Source organism: Calliphora vicina, chromosome 1 (genome assembly GCF_958450345.1).
Source record: "Calliphora vicina chromosome 1, idCalVici1.1, whole genome shotgun sequence".
NCBI lineage: Eukaryota > Metazoa > Arthropoda > Insecta > Diptera > Calliphoridae > Calliphora > Calliphora vicina.
Window position 1 is genome coordinate 62,375,243 of NC_088780.1, and position 21,962 is coordinate 62,397,204.

Below are 21,962 nucleotides of genomic sequence, written 5' to 3' on the forward strand. Positions count from 1 at the left end.
TACGATTCACTACATCATACATATATACAAATTTTAAACTTTTTCTTCCAAAAACTACCAAAATACAAACAACGTATCATCAAGTGCATGATTTTCTTAAACAAAATAACAACGTTTACGCTTTGAGTAATTAATTAATAGTATTTTACACTAGTTTAGGTAGTTTCCTTATTTTTTTGGGTGAATATATATTAATCTAAATTACATAAAAAAGTAGAACTATTTTATTTTCCACATATACATATTTAGTATTTTTATTTACAAAATTTACAAACTCTTTTGCTTTAAAATGTTTGCAACTTTCATCAATCAAAGAATAACAATTTCCATACAAAAGTTGTAAAATTGAAACTTTTGTTATAGATTTGTCACTGTCATAAAGTGTCAAATTTATTTTAATTCTATGAATTAGTTTTTGTTTTGTTATATTTTTGCTTAAACCCCATTAACACGAACTCTGGTTATGCGTTAACTAATAGTTATATTGTCGGTTAAAATTATTTTTGTATGAAAACTGCCAGTATAACTATTAGTTAATACATAACCAGCCTTTGTGTTACTGGGTGTAAATATATTTATGAAAAAGTATTGATTGTTACATTTTATGTTTTGTGATGTGAAATAAAAATCCGGGATTTACATTTATAAAATCCCGAATCCCGGGATTTCTAAAACCATGTTCCGTTTGGCATCCCTAGTAAATTCTCTGTATATTTTGGATTTAATTGATTGTTCAGTGGTCATTGGACTTAAGCCCTTTAATAATATTCAACAATATTTTATTTGGTTTTACTGCTACTGAAATTTTAAGCTTTAATATACGATGAAATTATTACACATGGTGGGTAGGTCGAAAGTAAGTTTATGGTGATTTTCACTAATTTCGTGGTGGATCCCACAATGAATTTTTACAAAAAAATCACAAGTGAAAAGTATTGGAAAATTCTGTTTAATTATCCGAAATATGCCGATGAATTATAAATATCATAGATATTTCAGTAGTTTGAGCTTAAAATTCGCGTTGTTTAGTAAGGTCCTGGTCTACAATTAAGTCTCATAGTTGATCTATGGGGAATATTAAAATGTCAGTCTTGGTGAATAACGCTTCAAATGATAATGAACTGAAAGATCATTTGAGGAGACTGCTGACCTGTGGTCATGTGTTTCCAATCTAAGAGTACACAAATATTTCACTAAAAATAATATCCCACTAAGAACTAAAAACACAATATAGTACCAATTAAAAATATCTTAATTTAAATAAAATTAAATAAATTTATTTATTTATTTCAAATGACTTAATTATGAGGCCAACATAAAAATGAGGCCTATATTGATTTTTTGTTATGTATATGTAAATAAATTTAATGGGTTACAATGTTAACAAATAAAATAATTTTATTTAATTTCTTTGTAATTATTAAAATTTTTTGTAAAGGCAACAGCAGATGATAATTTAATTGTATGTCCACATCTGTACATACATAGGAAAAAAACAAAATATGAAGAACTTTTTATGTTCCATGTTGTCGTACGGCCACGCCAATACAAACTTGGACTTGGATAAATATTAAATATTTCTCTTAAAATTATTCAACATTTTAAATATTGTAATATTTTTTGTTATGATTCAATTAATCATACATATATAAAATAACATAAATAAAATGAATTACTAATTTTATATAACATGTTTAGGGATGTCGAAGGAATGCACTGATCATCGAGCTTCACATTGTGTTGTGTTTGAGCGTATAAAACGATTAATAATGTAAAAGAAATATGGCTAAAAAATTTTCGCGCAAATATATTGTAATCTTCTTAATTTTTCTATCCTCCACCTCTTCCTTATTGCAAATTTCCATTTACACCTTGTAATACATCAAAACAAACGCCACAAACACGCACTGGTTTATTAATACCAAACTTCAATATAGGTACATCGTTATTGGAACACTTTGAGCACACTACTCGTCCACAATGGCGGCTGCAAATAAAAATTAAATGTATTTATTTAATATAAAGTCACGTTAATTAATTAATATTCTTTGAGATGTTGGTATCAATTGTACAGGACCATCCTTTAGAACTTGCCGATTACTATACAAAATATAAATTTCTTGATATCGTAATAAATTTTTTAGCGTTTAATAAAATGGTTTGAATGGAAGAAACGGAGCCTATTGTTATAACATGTGAACAGGACACCACTTGAATTTTTCGAAAAATTGTTTGATGGTTACTTGCTGCAATTTATTACTCGATACTCCAATGACTATGCCTTTGTCTTTTGGTTTGCAAAACTACGAAGATTGTTGCACTAGTAGGCCCGTCGGCATATCTGGGTTAAGCTTAGTTTGCATTAACTGCGTGACTTCATTTTACCTAAAACTGAGATTTTATAGTGGAGACCATAAAATACTCTGACCAATTCACATGGGAATTATTTCTATTTGTATAGTAATTTTAATTAAATATAATATTGTTACGAAATTGATTAACATCGAAAGCTCTAGAATTCGAATATTCTAGTTTGAACATCATTGTAGAAATAGAGCTTTCTAAGATGGTAATGCAGTGTATATAAATTGGCCGTGAGAACCCAAAAGAGTCAGTCCAAAGAATAATAACAAGAAGTGAAACACTGTCAAAAAAAACCTAAGTCGGTTGTCATAAAAAACCTAACTCTATGCATGTATTGGTAACATTTTGTTTATATGTATTAGTTTTCAAACCACTTTCACCACACTCCTCAAACACACAGAGTTGTAAAAAAGCGACCTTAAAAATTATAACAAAATTTTATTAAATTTAAAAAATTCAAACAATTCTGAAATTATTTAATGTATATTTGAACTGGAAAGATTATATAATTCGATTTTTCTTCTTTTTCTTCCATAATTTCTGCAAAAATTAAATCTATTTGAACTTTTTATTAATTTTCAATACCAAATTTTACAAGTGTGTTTTTTTCAGTTTTAATTTCAACACCCAAAAATTAAAAGTCAAAATAATTTAAAAAAAATATTTTTCGTTTGTGCAAAATATATGTACATGTTTCGGTTACTTTAATGGTTTATATGTGTGAAAAAAAATAAAAGAATATTATGTGTCTGTGAAAAAGTGTGTTAGAATTGCAATTTTATTGCAATTTTCAAGAAAAAGTTTTGAAGTCAAATCTCTCTCTCAAGTGTGTTGAATTCACATACTACTTGTATGTGAGAAGAGAGAGAAGTTGTTGTTGTAGAAAAATTGAGAGGCTTCCCTTCTTGTTATTCTTTGAGTCAGTCTAATTTGAAGCATCGTTAAGTAAAGACATCAGCTGTATTACCAGTGTATACTTGTACATTATAAAGTGTGTTTATTTCTGCGAATTTATAAACGTGTATAAAAACACTGAGTGACTTTTTAAAGTGTTGTTGTACATTTGAATAAATAAAGAGTTGTTCCAATTTTTTAACTACTAAACTACATTCATTTGCAATCAAAAGTATCCGGTTTATTTAAAGGAAATAAACCACAGTTTTTAAAAGCTAAAAACGTAAGAATATAAAATAGTTAATTGATCTATAAGTAAACTTTTCTCTAAAAAATATTCACCTTTCAATCAATCAGTTATAAAGGTATTTTTGAAAAAATACCCAGAAAAGGAACAACGTTCACAACAGAGTTCTTATATTTCGATAAATGGTCGGCTCATATTTAAAAAGTATAGCATCATGAATCATTAGACATTATTATTAATATTTACGTACATATATTAGGGATATAACTAATTTTGGCGATATTTTTGGCATACCACTACGTGATGCCCAATGTTGTATAAGTAATGAAAATCATTTTTTAAGTCATCAATTTTAGGAATCAGAAACATCACGCACCAACACCAATTTCTAAAATAAACCTATTTTTTTTTCTCTGAAAAATTATATAAATAATTTAATTTTTTTGTTAGCAAGTGTGAGGGATACTTCCCTTATTTAAATTTTTTTTCAAGTATGTCCGCAGTTGTTATTAAAATAAAATATATTTGGGGTACTCACACGGTCTACTATTTGGTCATAATGTCATAATGTCCTAATAAATTATGATAGTTTAATCAAATTTTTGTTGTTTTTCAAACAAAAAAGTTCTAAACTAATAACCAAAGTATAACAAGTAGTCCAACTCTTTGACAGCAGTACCTAACTCTAAGCATGTGTTAGTGAAAAAGTACCTAAGTCTAAATATGTGTTAGTAACAAAAATGTACATTGTTGGTGCCTTTTTAATTTTCACCAGACAAACAGAGTTCTATAAAAATGTTTAAATTTTAATTTATTTAAATTTTCTTCTATTTCCAATACCAAAAATTGAAACTCTGTTCTATAAATTAAATTCACCACAAATAAAATTATGTGTCAAAAATTAATAAAAAAATAAGTTTTTCATTTGAGCAAAATTAACTGGTTTCGGGAATAAAAGTGTACAGCAAAGTGTTCAAAAAATTCGTAAAATATTGTGTAGAAGTGTAATAACGTGGTTCGGTCTTTATTTAGTCGGAAAATAGTAGTTAAAATTTCAAGTATTTTGATGTGTTTAATTCTCTCACAAGGGTGTTGAATTCACACGGTACCCGTATATGTGGGAGAGTAATTTTAAAAAATTGAGAGTTGGACTACTTGGTATACTTTGCTAATAACATAGAATAATATATCCATAGAAGCGTTACAGAGAGGGAAAAAACCTAAGTCGTGAGAATGTATTAGTACATAGTTTTGAGGTTGTATTGGTGCCTTTTTAATTTTCACCAGACACACAGAGTTCTATAAAAATGTATAAATTTTGATTTATTTAAATTTTGTTCTATTTTCAATACCAAAAATTTAAACTCTGTTCTATAAATTAAATTCTACCACAATAAAATAAAGTGTCAAAAATAAATAAAAAATATTTTTTTTTCATTTGAGCAAAAATAATGTGTTTTGGAAATAAAAGTGTCCTGCAAAGTATTCAAAAAAATTGCCAAATATTGTGTAGAAGTATAACAAAGTGGTTCGGTCTGTATTTAGTTGGAAAATCAATGTTAAAATTTGAAGTATTTTGATGTGTTTAATTCTCTCACAAGTATGTTGAATTCACATATCACAAGTACGTGTGAAGAGAAAATTATTGTTACTCTCAGCTTACTCTCAGTTGCGCCTCTAGTTGTACCCTATGCTAATAATACTATTTGAACTATGTTTATTGTTTTGTCATAAAAAAATACTTTTTTTGTTTAAAACACAACAAACAACTATTATAATACATTAGGACATTATGACTTATAGCATACCGTGTGAATACCCCAATTGAATTTTAAAATAATTGAAAATATTTAATGAAAAACATTATTGCGTTTGGTGCGTGGACTTTTTTAACAACCGCGAAAAGATAGTACCGCTCTATTCGACTATGTTATGCCAATTTGCATATTTGCAAAAAATGTCAATAGTTATATCCATAATGTAAATGTATAGTTGTTACTTACCAATGATGTTTACGCATTGTGAGGGAAAACTTAGTGTTGCATTCCTGACAAAGATCCGATTCTGACCAGGGTGATTCTTGGGGTAATTGGTCAAGAAGTTTGTGCAACAATTGATCGGTGGCCAGTTTGAAATTGAATATACTTATGCCTTCGCGATTCTCGGTACCTAGACAAGCTCCGTTTTTTACAAGCACTTTACAAAGTGGCGCTTGGCCACGCATGAATGCCAACAATAACGGTGTATTGCCATCCATGTCGGGGGCGTTGAGTGGATATTTTGGCATGCTCTCAATAAAAAGGTCACATATAGCAGCGGCATTGTTGTCTTCGCCGGTACGACACAATTCGTGTAGTGGGTTACGTCCTTTGTGATTAACGGCTTCAGCATTAATACTAGATTCGGTTAGCAGCTCCCTTACGATGGCCAAATGACCACCACGAACAGCAATGTGCAGTGCGTTGTTTCCCTCGCCATCGACAGCATCGTAATCAGAGCCGTTCTGGAGGAGCGCTGAAACGGCAGGCAAGTTGCCACGTTCTGCGGCTATGTGTAAAGGAGTTTTATGCACTGCGTCACGTTCGTTAATGCGAGCTTCGGCGAGTATAAGATTTCGGGTTATCATTTCGTTACGAGATGTTGCCGCCAAATGCAATGGTGTCGATTGATTCGCGTCGTGAACTCGTGAATTGACATCAACTTGAATGGCCAAGAGGAAAAGTACACTCTCAAGATCATCTCTCATAATGGCTAAATGTAAGAAGTTTCTGCCTCGTGAATCCATTTGTTCGGCTGCATTTGGCAAACGATCGAGAATTCGTTGTGCTGCCCGGTGGTTTCGAATCGTAAGAGCCGCCGCAAACGGAGTGTTTCCATTTTTGTCACGAATTTTCAAATCGATGCCCGGATGGCACATTAAAATAGTTATGATTTCTTCGTGTTGATTTTCGATGGCAACATGTAGGGGAGTCTTATTTTCGGCATCTAAAGCATTTACATTGGCACCATGATCAATCAAGGTCTGAAGTACTTTTGTAAGCCCCCATTGAGCACATAAATGCAATGGCGATGCCTTATCTTTGGCTTCGTCTCCACCCCCGCCATTTATACCTGGTTGGCGTGGAGAATCAAGGTCACATTGGCTGCGTATTAGGAATATAGCAGCAGACTCCTTGTTTTCATCTATAGCTCGATGTAACAATGTTTGCTGACATTCATCCGGTCCCGGACCCCAACAGTCAGTGTCGACACCATGCCGTACCAAAACATGTGCCACATCATCGTATTCCAGCTCCAATGCAGTCCACAGCGGAGCATCGCCTTTGTTATTAGGAGCACTTAAGGCGACGCCTCGAGTACATAGAGCATCAACTACCTGTGGCATATGACAATGAATTGCCAACTGTAATGGTGACTCTTGTTCGCCTGTTAGCGCATTCATATCCGCTCCCTGCTGTAAGAGAAATACCGCCGTGTCAGAGTCATGATTTAAAATTGCCTGGTGCAGTAGAGTCATATCTTGACCATTTCGAGCATTAACATCAGCTCCTCCTCTTATCAATATGGGCACTAAATCTGTTCGGTTTAACAATAAACTTAGACTTAATGGCGAATCACCGTTAGCATTTTTGCAATTAAAGTTGGGAGCTACCTGATTGTCCTTATTTTGCGGCAAATTGCCATTGTCCCCTTGTACGAAGTTAGCAAATACCTCAATTACATCTGCAGCGTTTGATTCTACCGCGACGTGCAATGCTGATTTCAAATCAGATACACTCGACTGTATATTGGGAGAAGCACCGGCCCTAAGCAACTTGTCCGTCAATTTTGAAAGGTTTTGCTCTGCGGATATGTGCAAAGCAGTCAGTCCACGACTGTTTATATGATTTAAATTGGCATAATCGACAAGGAACACGGCTGAGTGTTCCAGGCCACGATCAGCCAACACTTGCAAAAGATTATCATGAGTTTCCGACTTCAAGGGGTTCGGTCTGGCACCTAATTTAATTAATTTGTCTGCCAATTCCAAGTCATTCTCAGTCATTTTCGTGAGACTCAATTCCAAAGGGCACTTTTCGTCATTGGTACGAATATTTATATCGACGTTAGGTACACCGAGTAAAAGATCAACCATATCACGGTTGTTCGACTCTATGGCTAAATGCAGTGGGGTTTGGCCCAGGCGATTTTGCAAGTTAATATTCGGTTTCATAGATATAATAGTTTTTCCAATTTCTATCATATTCGAGAATACTTCAGCATCAGTTTCTTTTGGATTATAGGCACATACGAAATGTAAAACCGTATCAGCGGTTGATCTAAATAAAATATTCAGATGTTAAAAATTATTGCAAAATTAAATTCGTAAAAATGAGAGAGATTACCTAGAGGTTAAATCTAATTGACAATTACGTTCTAGCAAAAAGTCGGCTGAGAATTTATCACCCCTTTTGACTGCATCTATTAGTATAGTCGAACCCTAAAATAAATGGTTAGCAGTTTTACATAAAATTTTAACATATAATAATCAAACCTCAGAGTCATAAGCATTTATATTGGCCGATCCATTTTTCACTAGTGTTTGAGCTATTGGTAAATTTTTAGCCATTAACGCCATTTGCAGAGGTAAAAATCCTTGCTCAGATAGGCTGTTTACTAATTCTGAAAGCTAAATTAAAATAGGAAACAATTATTAAAACAAGTTTATTGAAATTATTGAAATTTTTATACATATATTATATTTTATGTAATACTATCTGACCCGACAGACGTTGTCCTGTCCAAATTAGAAAAAAGTTCGATTTGTGAATTTGTGAGAAGCTGTTTAAAATGTGTAAAAATATTTAAAAAGCGAAAAAGAGGATTTTTGAATGATAATGTTTGATTTACATTTGATTTTAAAATATGTATGTATGTACATTTTGATTGAAATATCGATGTTTAGGTAACCAATTAAAATAAAGAAATACTTTTTTTCGATTGCTTTGCTATGATATCATAATTTTGTTCATTGCAATGCTCTATGATACACGACATTTTTTTGTTGTTATCTGACACGTAACCAAATAATGCTGATGGTGTTCCAACACGGAAAAGGAGTTGGATGCGGTAATCCTGGTAATTCCAGCGAGTTGGATAGTTGACGACATCGTCTTGGGAAGTAATAGAATCCACCGATTTGAATGTCATCATTAGACATATTCGACAGCAATATCACTTTCAATCTTAAAATTTAATTCGTCGACATCAATGTTTTTCGCAGCCAATATAGCACGTTAGCTCAATGTTTGGATGGGAAATTAAATGCAGCCGTTTGAAATGTCAATCGGGATTTTTCGTTGCCAATATCCAGCAGATGTTTAGAAAATACTTCTCCAGATTGATCGTTCTGCAGCTCGACACACATGTTCACAGTCAATTTGAGTTTCTTGACGTGTTTCCACAAAATGGACGACTTCAAACATGCATTAAGTTCATCGGTTTGCGTTGACCGTGGAATCACTGGCAATGTTTGCCGAAAAGCTTTGATTGTTTCGTAAATATTGCAACGTTTTGTCTAATGCCACCAAAGACTTTTTATACACCATTGTAGACTCATCCTAAACGATCAGTTTGCTTGCTGCAAATCTTTGGCCATCGCACTGTTCATGGAAATGTTGCATGTTGGATTTTTATTGATTTGCATATTCAATGGCAACTTAAGTGCTTAATGAGCAGTTCGACCGCCTTCCAACAACGAAGCTTCAATTCCTGATGAAGCAAGTGCAATATCATTCTTCGAGCGTATCGTTGGAACGTTTGTTCGAACTGATTCCCTTAAGGCATCGCAATCATATAGGTTTTCGCGTCACAACTCTTGATTAAATGCGTAGTGCATCGGACGATTGGGAGCTGTCATGCCTAGCTCAGATAATACCTTTTTCGACATCATCAATCACATGTCCTCAATTAATATCAAAGCCTCGTTGAAAAATTTCCTCGTCCAGTTGCAAATATGGATTTTATTTCTAATACGCATCTGATGCAAAATATCATCACACATGGCATCTTTGTACTTAATTCACTAAGAAGTCGGTTTTTCTCAATATGAAATATACGTATTTGATGAGCATTTGGTGATTTCTGTACGCCATTCTGCCATAACGGTACATATCGACATTTTTCGAATTTTTTAAGGTTACAAAATGACTGATCTAAACGACAGTGGCAATCCCTCAACTGTTGCATTATCCGAGTCGACCAACGATACATCTCAACCACGTGCAGAATCACCAGCCTCCGCTAATGTTGCTGTGGTTTACGAACGGCTTTCATTACCACAGATGGCCAGTTCAAACGTTGAATCATGGTTCACAACCATGGACTTCTGGTTCACTGCATCAGAAATTTCGAGCGACAAACAAAAAACAGCAACCGTCTTGGCAGCTTTAGATCGGAGCGTCATTTCACAATTGTCCGAGGTCATTGCTGAGATTCCTCAAAACGAGCGATACGATTACATCCGTAAGAAAATAATTTATCATTTCGCAGACAGCGAACAGCGAAGACTTAATCTTCTGCTTCCGAGTTGCCTCTTTGGGACAAAAAGCCATCGGAACTCTACTACGAAATGAAACGCGTTGCTGGTTCTACTCTTGGAGATACCGCGCTCAAAAGTTTATGGATAAAACGACTTCCAGACGTTGTGCAACCTGTTGTTGCTGCATCGAGTGGACCGGCAACTGAATTTACAAGAATCGCAGATTCTATTGTGGATGCCGTGTCAGCTAGGCAAATTAACGTAATCTCAAATTGCGTGCTGCCGTACATAACTCGTAATCCATCACGTATTCGTGCCCGTTATCAATACCCTAATAACGCAGCTGGTGAGGACAGCTCTAACTCTACCACCAACGAATGCTGGTATCACCAAAAACATGGCCGTAATGCACAAAGATGTAGATCTCCATGCCGCCACAAACGTGGTTCTGTCAGCACTGTAACATCCAGTGCCGTTCAACAGTCAGCCTGAACCCAGAAGATCGTGGTAGAAAGCAGCGGAGATTCTACTACGAAAACACTTTTCCGCCTACAGGTAAAAGACCTACAAACTAAACCAACGTTTTTAGTTGATACAGGTGCGGACGTGTCCGTCCTACCCCTCGCTTTAAAATCTGCCGATATTAAGCCTACCGCCACGAAACTCTACACAGCAAACGGCTTACCTATCAAAGTTCTCGGGCAGAAGCGAATTGTTTTAAATCTTAGACTGAAGCGAACTTTCGAGTGGTCTTTATACCCTATACCACCATAGTGGGGAGGGTATTATGCGTTTGTGCAGATTTTTGTAACGCCCAAAAATATTAGTCTAACACCCACCTTAAAGTATACCGATCGACATAGAATCACTTTCTGAGTCGATTAAACGATGTCCGTCCGTCCGTCCGTCCGTCTGGTTGGCTGGCTGGCTGGCTGGCTGTCCATGTAAACCTTGTGCGCAGAGTACAGGTCGCAATTTTGAAGATATTTCGATCAAATTTGGTACATATTACTTTTTCGGCCCAAGGACCAAGCCTATTGAAACTGGCTAAAATCGGTCCATTATTTCACCTAGCCCCCATACAAATGTCCCCTCGAAATTGGACTTTATCGGTCATAAATGTTTAATTTATATATGTATCTACACAAATTTCGCTCCAAATAACTTTTATATATACAAAATTCATGTCACCAAATTTTGTTACGATCGGTCCATAATTAGTCATAGCTCCCATATAGTCCCGCTTCCGAAAATCACTTTAACGTGCATAAATCGCTTAAAAATGTTGGTATACACACAAAATTCAACATAGTTAACTTTAATATAGACATAAATCACACGACCTAATTTTATGGTGATCGGTCCATAATTGGTCATAGCTCCCATATAAAGCCCACTTCCGAAAATCACTCACGAATATAAATTATTGATATTTTAAAAGAAAAATATTTTTACTCATTTACTTGGTGTAGGGTATTATATGGTCGGGCTTGACCGACCATACTTTCTTACTTGTTTTTAATCGTAGACGTCACGACTCCAATCATAGGTGCAGATTTTATGCGATTTTACGATCTGTTAATTGATTTGCGCCGCAATCGTCTAATCGAAACAATGACGGAGAACAATCCGACTCCAGTAGCCTTCTCCGAGTTGAGGACTGCAGAGATTAATACATCTGATACGTTTCATGATATTTTACGTGATTTTGCCGACATTACGAAGATCGCTCCGTATGGAACTACTACCAAATCCACAATCTTTCATCGAATCGACACGACAGGCCAGCCGGTACATTCCCGAGCACGACGTTTATCTCCCGAAAAATTGTCTGCAGCACGAGCTGAATTCGACGTAATTACAAAAGCTGGAATTTGCCAACCGTCTAGCAATAACTGGTCTAGTCCGTTGCACTTGGTGCAAAAAGCCAATGGCACATGGAGACCATGTGGCGATTACAGGGCATTAAATGCACAAACCATCTGTGACCGATACCCGCTCCCGTACTTGTCGAATTTTACTAGTAACCTCTACGGTAAGAAAGTTTTTTCAAAAATAGACCTCAAAAGGCCTTCCATCAGGTCCCGGTCCACCCTGAAGACGTTGCCAAAACCGCCATAACAACACTTTTGGACTCTGCAACGCGGCGCAGACCTTTCAAAGACTCATTAACGAGGTGCTGCGGGGTTTGGATTTTGCTTTCGCATACATTGACGACATCTGTGTAGCGTCAACATCAGTCGAACAACACCGAAACGACCTAATAGAAGTTTTTAAAAGATTACGAGCTAACAATTTAGCCATAAACGTTGATAAGTGCGAGTTTGGTATAACCGAGCTAAAATTTCTAGGTCATTATGTTACCGGAGATGGTATACGACCACTTCCCGAGCGAGTTGAAGCGATCCACAGCTTTCCAAAACCTACACTGGCTAAGGAATTAAAACGATTTATCGCAACACTTTTTACAAACGGTTCTTGCCAAACGCAACTATAAATCTAGCGAAACTTCAAGCACTGATAAAAGGCAATGTTAAAAATGATTGCACAGTACTTGAATGGACACCTGAAACTGAGGCTGCCTTCATAAAATGCAAAGAATTAGGCAACGCTGCACTCTTGACACACCCAGCGAAAAATGCAGACTTGGCACTGTATGTGGATGCATCTAACACCGCAGTTGGCGCTGCTCTTCATCAGAGTTTAAATGGAGCACTTCAGCCCCTTGGATTTTATTCAAAAAAATTGACGAACTACCAACAAAAATATAGCACTTACGACAGTGAGCTAACTGCGATGTATCAAGGTATTAGCCATTTTCGATACATGCTGGAAGGAAGAAAGTGTTACATTGTAACTGATCACCGACCATTAGTCTACGCATTTCATCAAAAATCTGAAAAAGCATCGCCAGACAGGGCTCGGCAATTAGACTACATCGGGCAATTCACCACGGATATTCGCTACATTCCGGGTGAACAAAATGCAACAGCGGATTTTCTATCTCGTATCCAGTTATTAAATCAAAGCGTCGACTTCTCCAGAATTGCCGCAGCGCAGAGAGATGACGAAGAGTTAAAGAATTTACAATCAGGTAGAACCACTAACTCTCTCAAATTATCATCTTTTGATTTTTCAGATTCAGAGCAAAATTTGGTTTGTGATACTTCAACAAAAAACGTCCGTCCTTTCATTCCAAAATCGTTTCGTAAGAAGATTTTATCTATCGTTCATGGTCTGTCTCACCCTGGAATTCGAGCAACGACAAAATTATTAACTGCCCGTGTTGTCTGGCCATCGATGCGTAAAGATACGGCAAAATTTCCAGCGCCATACAAGATCTCATACATCAAAGTACGATCCGTCAAAGCAACGGTTCTCACACATCAATGTGGACATTGTAGGACCATTTCCGTTGTGCGATGGCCAACGATATTGTTTGACAATTATCGACCGGTTTACGAGATGGCCTGAGCCTGTACCAATGTCTGACATGGCAGCCGAAACTATCGCGAAAGCAATTTTGCATAGCTGGATTGCCAGGTTTGGCGTCCCCGCAAAAATTACATCCGATCGAGGAAGACAATTTGAATCGCATTTTTTTGCTAAGTTAACAACTTTAATTGGTGCTTCTCATCTCCGTACGACGCCGTATCATCCTGAGTCGAATGGTATAGTAGAGAGGTGGCACCGCGTATTAAAGGCCGCAATCCTTTGCAGCGATCCAGCAAAATGGGTTCATAGCCTTCCATCGATATTACTTGGTCTACGCGTAGTTTTTAAGCCCGACATTAACGCCTCCCCAGCCGAACTCGTATATGGGACGAATTTAAGAATTCCCGGCGAATTTTCCTGCAACACCAAACCGTCGGTAGCAACAAATGAAGTCGTCGCTCAGTTTCGTGCAGCAATGCAAAAGCTTCGTCCAACAGACATATCACACCATGTGGAACCGAAAACATTCGTGAGTCCTTCGCTAAGTTCGTCGTCTCATGTTTTTGTACGGAACGATTCAATACGCCCTTCGTTAACGCATCCCTATGATGGCCCATTCAGCATTGTGCGAAAAACAGCAAAGTATTTCACTATCATTATGGGTACCCGTCACGTCAACATTAACATCGACAGACTCAAACCAGCTTTTATCGAGTGTTCCAATACAAACATTTTAAACCAAACAAATCAACATCAAACGACACAACCGAATGTTAACGAAAACCAACGACCACAAACTCCTCAGCTTTCAACACCGGCACAAAGCAATCCATTGCAAGCGAATCAACCGTCATCAAATCAACACAACTCACAGTGGGAGAAAACCCTAATTTAGTGGAACTAAATTCGTATCTTCTAAACGCTTGGCCAAATTAATTTCATTTATATGGAAATATTGCAGGCAAGGAGGTAAGCTAATAAAGTAATGCAAAATGGGTACTGCTACTTCAGTAGAATGAGCGGGAGAGGCTGCATACTTGCATGAGTACATTATATAAGAACAAATAACAATAAAGTATGTACATTACGGTGGGTCGATTTTTTTGACGAAAAAAAAACAAAGAAACGATAGGTCAATCAAATCAAATCCTATTTTACGCATTTCGTCTTTTATCCAATGATATTTCAGTATTTTTTTATTGGATAAAAGGCGAAATACGCAAATGTTATATTTTTAATCTAAATAAAGCAAAAGGACTCATAATTTTAAGTCAAATTTGGTATATGGGCATTTGTTTTTAGCAACTTGTAAGTAGTTAGAATTACATAAATTTCATTTTTATATAATGTAATTACCAATAACACTTCTTATATACAATCTTAAAAAAATAAGGAACAAATTTAGTACGAGATTTTACGTCGTCCCAACGATAATAATTTCTTAAAAAAATTATATAAATTCACCTCGCACTTTTTCGCAGCTAAATTTTTTACCATATGTAGTCTGTAATATGGCCTTGATATTGGTAAAAAAAATTAGGACTGCATCTCACAGCATTAGTAACTGGCAACCTTCCGAAAATTCAAAAAGTAAAAAAATAAAATTCTATAAGAATATGGCCATTGGTTATCACCAGGGAAACCGGAAATATGCTCTAAAAAAAGCGTTTTAGGCGCTTTAAATATGCAGTAAAAACTTTAAAATATGCTCTTAAAATTTAAAAAATATGCTCTTAAAAAAACAAACTTTTACATAATTTTTAACCAAAAAAAATTTACTTAAATTTTCAAATAAAAATCGTTGTCTATTGGATCTGAAAACATTTTTAAACATAGAAAATATTCTTTCGACATCAACTAATGTTACAGGAGCAAATTTAAAAGACAATATTTCTTTAACACTTAGAACGGTTAAGTTTGAATTGGAACTAAAATTTGATATTTAGATGGAGCTATTATTAAAATAGTGCTTATTTTATATTAAAACAAGTAAGAGAGCTATATTTACCTAATTATACTTCAAAATAAAAAATTTAATTATTTTTAGGTGAACAAAATTTTTTTTTCAGTTTTTTCATTTTTTGGATAAAAAAATTTTTCGAATTGTTATTTTAAATTTAAAAAAAAAAATTCTGTTTTCAATTTTGAATTTTAAACAAAGGAAGTAAAAACCTGTAACACAACAGCGAAAAATAAGTAAGACAAAATTTGTTTTTGATAAACTCAAAATATGCTATTAAACAGTAAAATATGCTCTAAAAACGCAAAATATGACATAAATATGCTCCTAAAACAAATATATGCAAAAATATGTATTTAAGGGTAAAATATGCAAAAATATGCACTAACAAATCAATGCCAAAATTCTTAAATAGTTCTAAAACGTGTAATTATCTTATCCATGTGTTCATTAGACTCACCAGAAAAAACATGCATTTGCATATTTTGGTTTCCCTGGTTATCACAAATAGCGGAAAATATATTTTTATTTTTCTGATTTACCAAGCCTCATATTCCATCTACATAAAAAAAAGTAAAAATACAACTTAAAGAAAACCTTGTATATCCAGCTTAACAACAACTTTGAAACCAATTCTTCATAAAAAAAATTTCTGAAATATTTTTTACATTTAAATAGTTGTCAATACCAAACCACTGAAGTTATTAATAAATGTTAAATATTTTTAAGTACAGCAACAACTATAGATTGAAACTACATAACAATAAATCAAATATGTGAAAGTTTTTTTTTTATTTTGCGCCACTAAATTGTTGATTTCTCCCACAGTGCAACTCTCCAATCCCGGTAGCTTTCATCTAGCCGGGGAGTACTGTGGCACCCTGTCATCATTTATAATATTTTCGTTAACTCATTTTATAACTTTCTTATTCTCTTTAATTACTACTTTTTACTTTTGCCTTTTACTTTATTCCTTCGCTCATAAGCCGTGTACACGATCTCACTCATCTTTTATATTTCTTTAAATCCTAAGTTACTTTATTGTATTAATTAATAAAATCGTTTAAAATTAATACCACAATATTCTTTTAATGGTAAATAACAAAATTAACAAATGTCTTTGATAAGTGGGCGTGTACAATTTTTCTTTCTGTAAAACATTTGTGTGTACTATTGCGAACAATTAAACAAAAAATTACCCAAATCCGTCCAGGCGTTCTGCGATTTTAGATGTATCGAAAAAGTGGGCGTCGTCAATTTTTGTTTTAGTAAAAACTTAAATTGTATTACTACGATTATTTAACAAAAATTAGCAAAATTGGTGCAGCCGTTTTCCGATAAATCGTAAAAAGTAGGCGTGGTCAATTTTTCTTTCAATAAAAACTTAAATTGGATTAATACGAACATTTAAAAAAAATTTAGCCATATGGGTGCAGCCGTTTTCCAATTTTAGATAAATCGAAAAAAGTGGTCGTAAGAGTAGGCATGGTCAATTTTGGTCCTAAGTTGGACTATCACGAACATTTGACAAAAAAAATTGTCCAAATCGGTCCAGCCGTTCTCAACTGATGCAATTACCAACGAACCACATTTGATTTTTATTTATATAGATACAAAAAATTAATTGAATCAATCGTAATCAGATTGACTTAACAGCGTATAATGTTCATATATTAGTGCAATGTTTCCGAATGTTTACAACCAATTGATAAAAAGTTTTTTGAAAACCACCAAATAGCTAGTTCGGTTTGTGCAAGAAAGATATGAGACTTTAACAATCAAAATTTAAAAAAATATTTTCAATAAAATAAAAAAAAATCCGAAATTAGTACATTGAAACTGTCTTAACAATGGAAATGTGTAACTTAAATATTTAAGAACAGATTATTTTAATTATATCTTATTACTATGGCAATGCAGTATGGATTAAGGCTTTGGTATTTTTGTTTGTTAAAAATTTATTTATTGGCCCTATTTTTTTAAATAGAATTATATTCCAAGATTCAAATACAAATGCGTAATTTTTTCACTGAATAACATGGTGTAAAACAAAACTGGTCATAAATTCAAAAGTTTTACTACGCTACTCCATATTTATCATACATATATTTGCTCCTTATACAGTGAGGAGCTCAAATGAGTACATGTTTCTATTATGTGCACTTCTTATGGAATACAAATAAAACTAATAAAGCAAATCCAAACATTTTTTCTGTGCACAAAATAGAAACATGTACTCATTTGAGCTCTCCACTGTATATTAAGGTAATTCATGTTTTTACCTTTCCGAAAATGCGAACATTCGCACAATCACAACAAATATAAATTCACATTTTGGTTATGGTAAAAATGGTAGCTTAAGTTTTTAATATTATTAATAAAATAATAATATGTTTATAAATAACGATAAACTCCAGAACTACTGCACAAAATTGGACATAAATTTACACATTAGTTTTAAGGGACGTGAGATGCATGCATTTCGTTTTGTTTTTGTTCGACAGACGGCGTATGAGAAGAAGTGTAAATTCGACACTTTTTATTTTCTATATTTAAGAATCATTGTTTCTATAAGTGGTAAAGTTCTTTCTCAATACCATTTTGTATCTTTATAATCTCTGAATAATGCTCTCGAATTTAGTTTTTCTCAACATCAATTTGTATTTTATGAATTTAAATTTTCATTTTCTGAATATTAATTTCGATTTCTAAATTTCAATTGTATTTTTCTCAATATTAAATTGATTTATTCATTTTAATTTGTATTTGCTCAAATCAAATTGTATTTCTCAATTCCAATTTGTTTTTTCTCAATATTAACTTGTTTTTCTGAATTTCAATTTGTTATTTCTCAGCATTAATTTCGATTTCTTGATTTAAATTTTTATTTTCTCAATATTAATTTGATTTTCTCAATAACAATTGGTATTTTATCAATTTCAACTTATAATGGTGTAGCCGAAACCTATATTTACTAATATAAATAATCAACTTCTTTATTATTTTCAACACATTTTTTATAAACATATGTTTATTAATATAATAGATAACAAAAAAATCAATTTCAATAAAACCATTCATATTTATAATTTAAAAGGACAAAAAAATCAATTTTTATACTGTCAAATAATTGTTTGCACATTCGATAAAATATTAAGTTTGTGATACATTTCCAGGGTTTTAGCTTCTAATATATTGTGTGTCCAACTTGAGCATCAATTACGGCTGCCCATTGAGTTAATTAGCTTAGGGATATCATATTCCAAGGGTATTTTGTCCCACTCTTCTTTAATTTATTCGTTTTGATTCTTTGGCGATATTTTTCCCACTTTTTTCTTTAAATGTACCCACAAATTTTCGATATGGTTAATATCAGGACTTCGGGCAGGGGTATCAATAACTTTTGTACAGTTATATAGTAACCACGACCAAATAAATAAGAGTTATGTTTGGGATCATTGTCTAATAATATTTGTATTAAAACTTGTTTGAATTTACCGGGTCAACAAAACCGAATTTCAGAATGATAGCGGTTAAATCGGTTTTTAAAACATCAAGATAAACTTATTTCGTCAATATTTTATCCAAAATCCATAAAAAGGCCTATTTGCACAAAATTCGAGTATATTTAACCAATTTTTTGTTTTATTCACTCAGTATGCAAAGATTTTTTTGACACCATTCATATTGAAAAAAACATATATTTTTGTTGTTGGTGTTGTAACGCGTTTGTCAATTTTAAATATGTTGGTGGTGTCAGATAGTCGTAAGAGGTCCAATAACGGAATGTGTGAAAAAAAACAAAAATGTAATGAATTTATTCTTGGAATTCTTAAATGAAAATAAAATTTTAAAAATTTGTTTACTGTGCAAAGATATTTTTGACAAACTGTATATTTTAGGAAAAAACGTAAAAGCGGTATATAAATACACAAATTACAATAAAAAGAGAAATAAGCAATGCATAACACAGAAAATAATTAGCGAATATTGGCTTTAAGTAAAATAAGCTTTTCCAAATTCGAATCACTTAATTTATTTCTCCGATTAGAATCCACCATTCCACTAAAAGAAAATAAACGCTCTACTGGAGCAGAAGCCAAAGGCGTGTTAAATTTATTATTGGATTTGTTGAGACTGTATTTTCCATTTTTAATATATCGTCACCTAAAATGCAAAACAACGTATCATCAAAAAATTGGAAATCGATTTTATTATTGATTAAGTTTCACTACATCATATTACATATGTGTACAAAATTTTAAACTTTTACTATCAAAAATGACCAAGTTATAACAAAAATTGAATCTAAAGTATATTCAAGTATATGATTTTCTTAAACAAAATAACGTATACACTTTTAGTAATTAATTAATAAATCGCTTTTACCTTATTTTAGGTAGTATCCTAATTTTTTATTATTAAATTTGTTGCAATTGAATATTTTTTGCAGTCTTTATGAAAATTTAATGAAGAACCTTTTTTAGTTTAAAAAAGTAGTTGTTAGTAATTAAAATAAAAAAACCTAATAAATTTAATAATGTATATACATATAACTGCTTTTATTTAAAATAAAAAATATTTTTATTTAACTTTTTATTTTTTCATAAAAATTTGTATTGATGATACGTTTTATTGTTTCAGAAAGTGTACATTGAAAAAACTAGTTTTTTTGTATACATTATAATTCTAGTTTCAATGTAATTCAGATTTGAAAATTTGGTTTCAATATCTAAAGTAGTTTTCATTTTGTACCGTTTTTTGCTTCTACTATAAACCTATGAAAAGTGATGTTACGTTAATTTGCATTTTAGATGGCGATATGTATCTTTTAACAAATTAAATCTTGTAATGTCCTATAATTTCTTCAAGTCATTATTTTTATTTAGTTTTTTAAGTCAAAATTATTTTTCATTATATATTAAAATTTTAGTGAGAAGTAGATCTCTTTATTTAAAAGAAAATATTACCCCGAAGAAGGTGCACACGTAGTGTGTTGTTATAAAAAACATATAAACGCACGTAGTGCCTAGACGAGTTGCAGATGAATTTATATGTAATTAAATGGCTTACAAACAACCTAAGTTGGAGGCAAACACCATTTAAGATACCGTTAACGGTTTACTCGCTAGAATATGTGTCAAAATTTCCAACAAAGTTGCATAAATAAGGGAAGCAATATCATGTTCTAACGATGATTAAAATAGTATAATTTATTTAAAGAAGTTATTCGCAAAAAGGAACTCACAACAATTCTAACTTAACATTGCCGGCCCCCTTGCAGCACTAAATCATGTTGCAATTATTAAATAACAAATTTAATGAGTGAATCTAATTGAGCCAGTAAGGACTCCTGATGACTTGTTATAATGTTATGAGAGTCATAAAGGACCCCCTGTTGAATAGGTCTTTAAGGACTTCTGTGCGGCTCAAAACACCGATAAGACATTGTCGTTAAAATAAGGTTATATGTTTAAATGTAAATATATTTCATGGGCATTTTTTAAGATTATTCAAAAAAGGTATCAATTAAAATCATTTGTGTTTTTGTTCATTAGCCCCCATCCATCCTGTGAAACAGCAAATGTTTCACAATGTGGACCGGGACTTACAATTCAAATGTGTTCGATTTGCATAGGAAATTGATGATTGTGTCAAATGGGGAATTTTCCACGAAGTAGAAAATTTCGTTTTCGTATAATGTGAACAGAATTCTATAGTATTTACAGGACCGGTGAGTATTCAATATTTATTTTCTGGGCCAGTAATGATACAAATATGTTCAGTTAAAATAATCTGAGGGTACAAATCAGTTCATAGTAATAGTTCGACAGGTCTACTGCAGAAAGAACTGGAATCTGCTAAATGAAGATCCTGCAATGTCAGTATCGATCGAAATCGACGGCAAATTCCCTGATATGCGTTGCAAAACGAGTGCCGTTGTAGTTAATAAAATAGTGGAATCGATATTAGACCCTATTACGACAGAAAAAACCCTCTTCGAAACAGCAGAAACATCGTTGTTTATGCCGGAGACTTGAACATTTTTAGAAAACGTTGGGATATCAAATCTTTTCCATAATTATTCAGAAATAACATTCTAATATCTATGGCCATTGGGCATAAAATACTTTAAATACTATAAGAAGTAATATCTTCAGAATGGACAGAATCATTCTGGTCAGTAGATTTAAAAGCAGAATTAAATTCGTGAAGACAGTCTAGTGTGTCAATCCTTTCTGTAAGAAAGTCATTTAAGTCTTTCCAAATAGAAAGGACAGGGAAATTTAATGAAATATATCATATTCAATAGAAGTATATTTCAGATGACATTAGATAAAATAATTTTTGGTAAAGTTTCCCGCTTAGTCTTTAATATAAATTTCTAAAGAATGACATGACATGGTGGAAAAAACATTGCAACTATTAACTTACTGTATTCATTAAATAAAGATTTAAACTCATATATGATCATATCAATCCTCTATGAAATTATATTTATTTAATGAAATATATCGTATTCAATAGAAAACAAATATATT

The 21,962-nt window shown here is 32.9% G+C and overlaps 1 protein-coding gene across 1 annotated transcript in view; it reads right to left on the reverse strand.

The window, feature by feature from the left end:
* Positions 1-1,255: 1,255 nt before the first annotated feature.
* Positions 1,256-21,962, reverse strand: part of LOC135963028 (rabankyrin-5) — a 31,337-nt gene continuing 10,630 nt past the window's right edge. Inside the window, exons 3-6 of the mRNA XM_065514812.1 lie at positions 8,040-8,174; positions 7,891-7,985; positions 5,509-7,824; positions 1,256-1,987 (exon numbers count right to left, since the gene is read on the reverse strand). Coding sequence (XP_065370884.1) covers positions 1,849-1,987; positions 5,509-7,824; positions 7,891-7,985; positions 8,040-8,174 — 2,685 coding nt within the window. The 3' untranslated portion in view covers positions 1,256-1,848. The remainder of the gene's footprint in view (positions 1,988-5,508; positions 7,825-7,890; positions 7,986-8,039; positions 8,175-21,962) is intronic.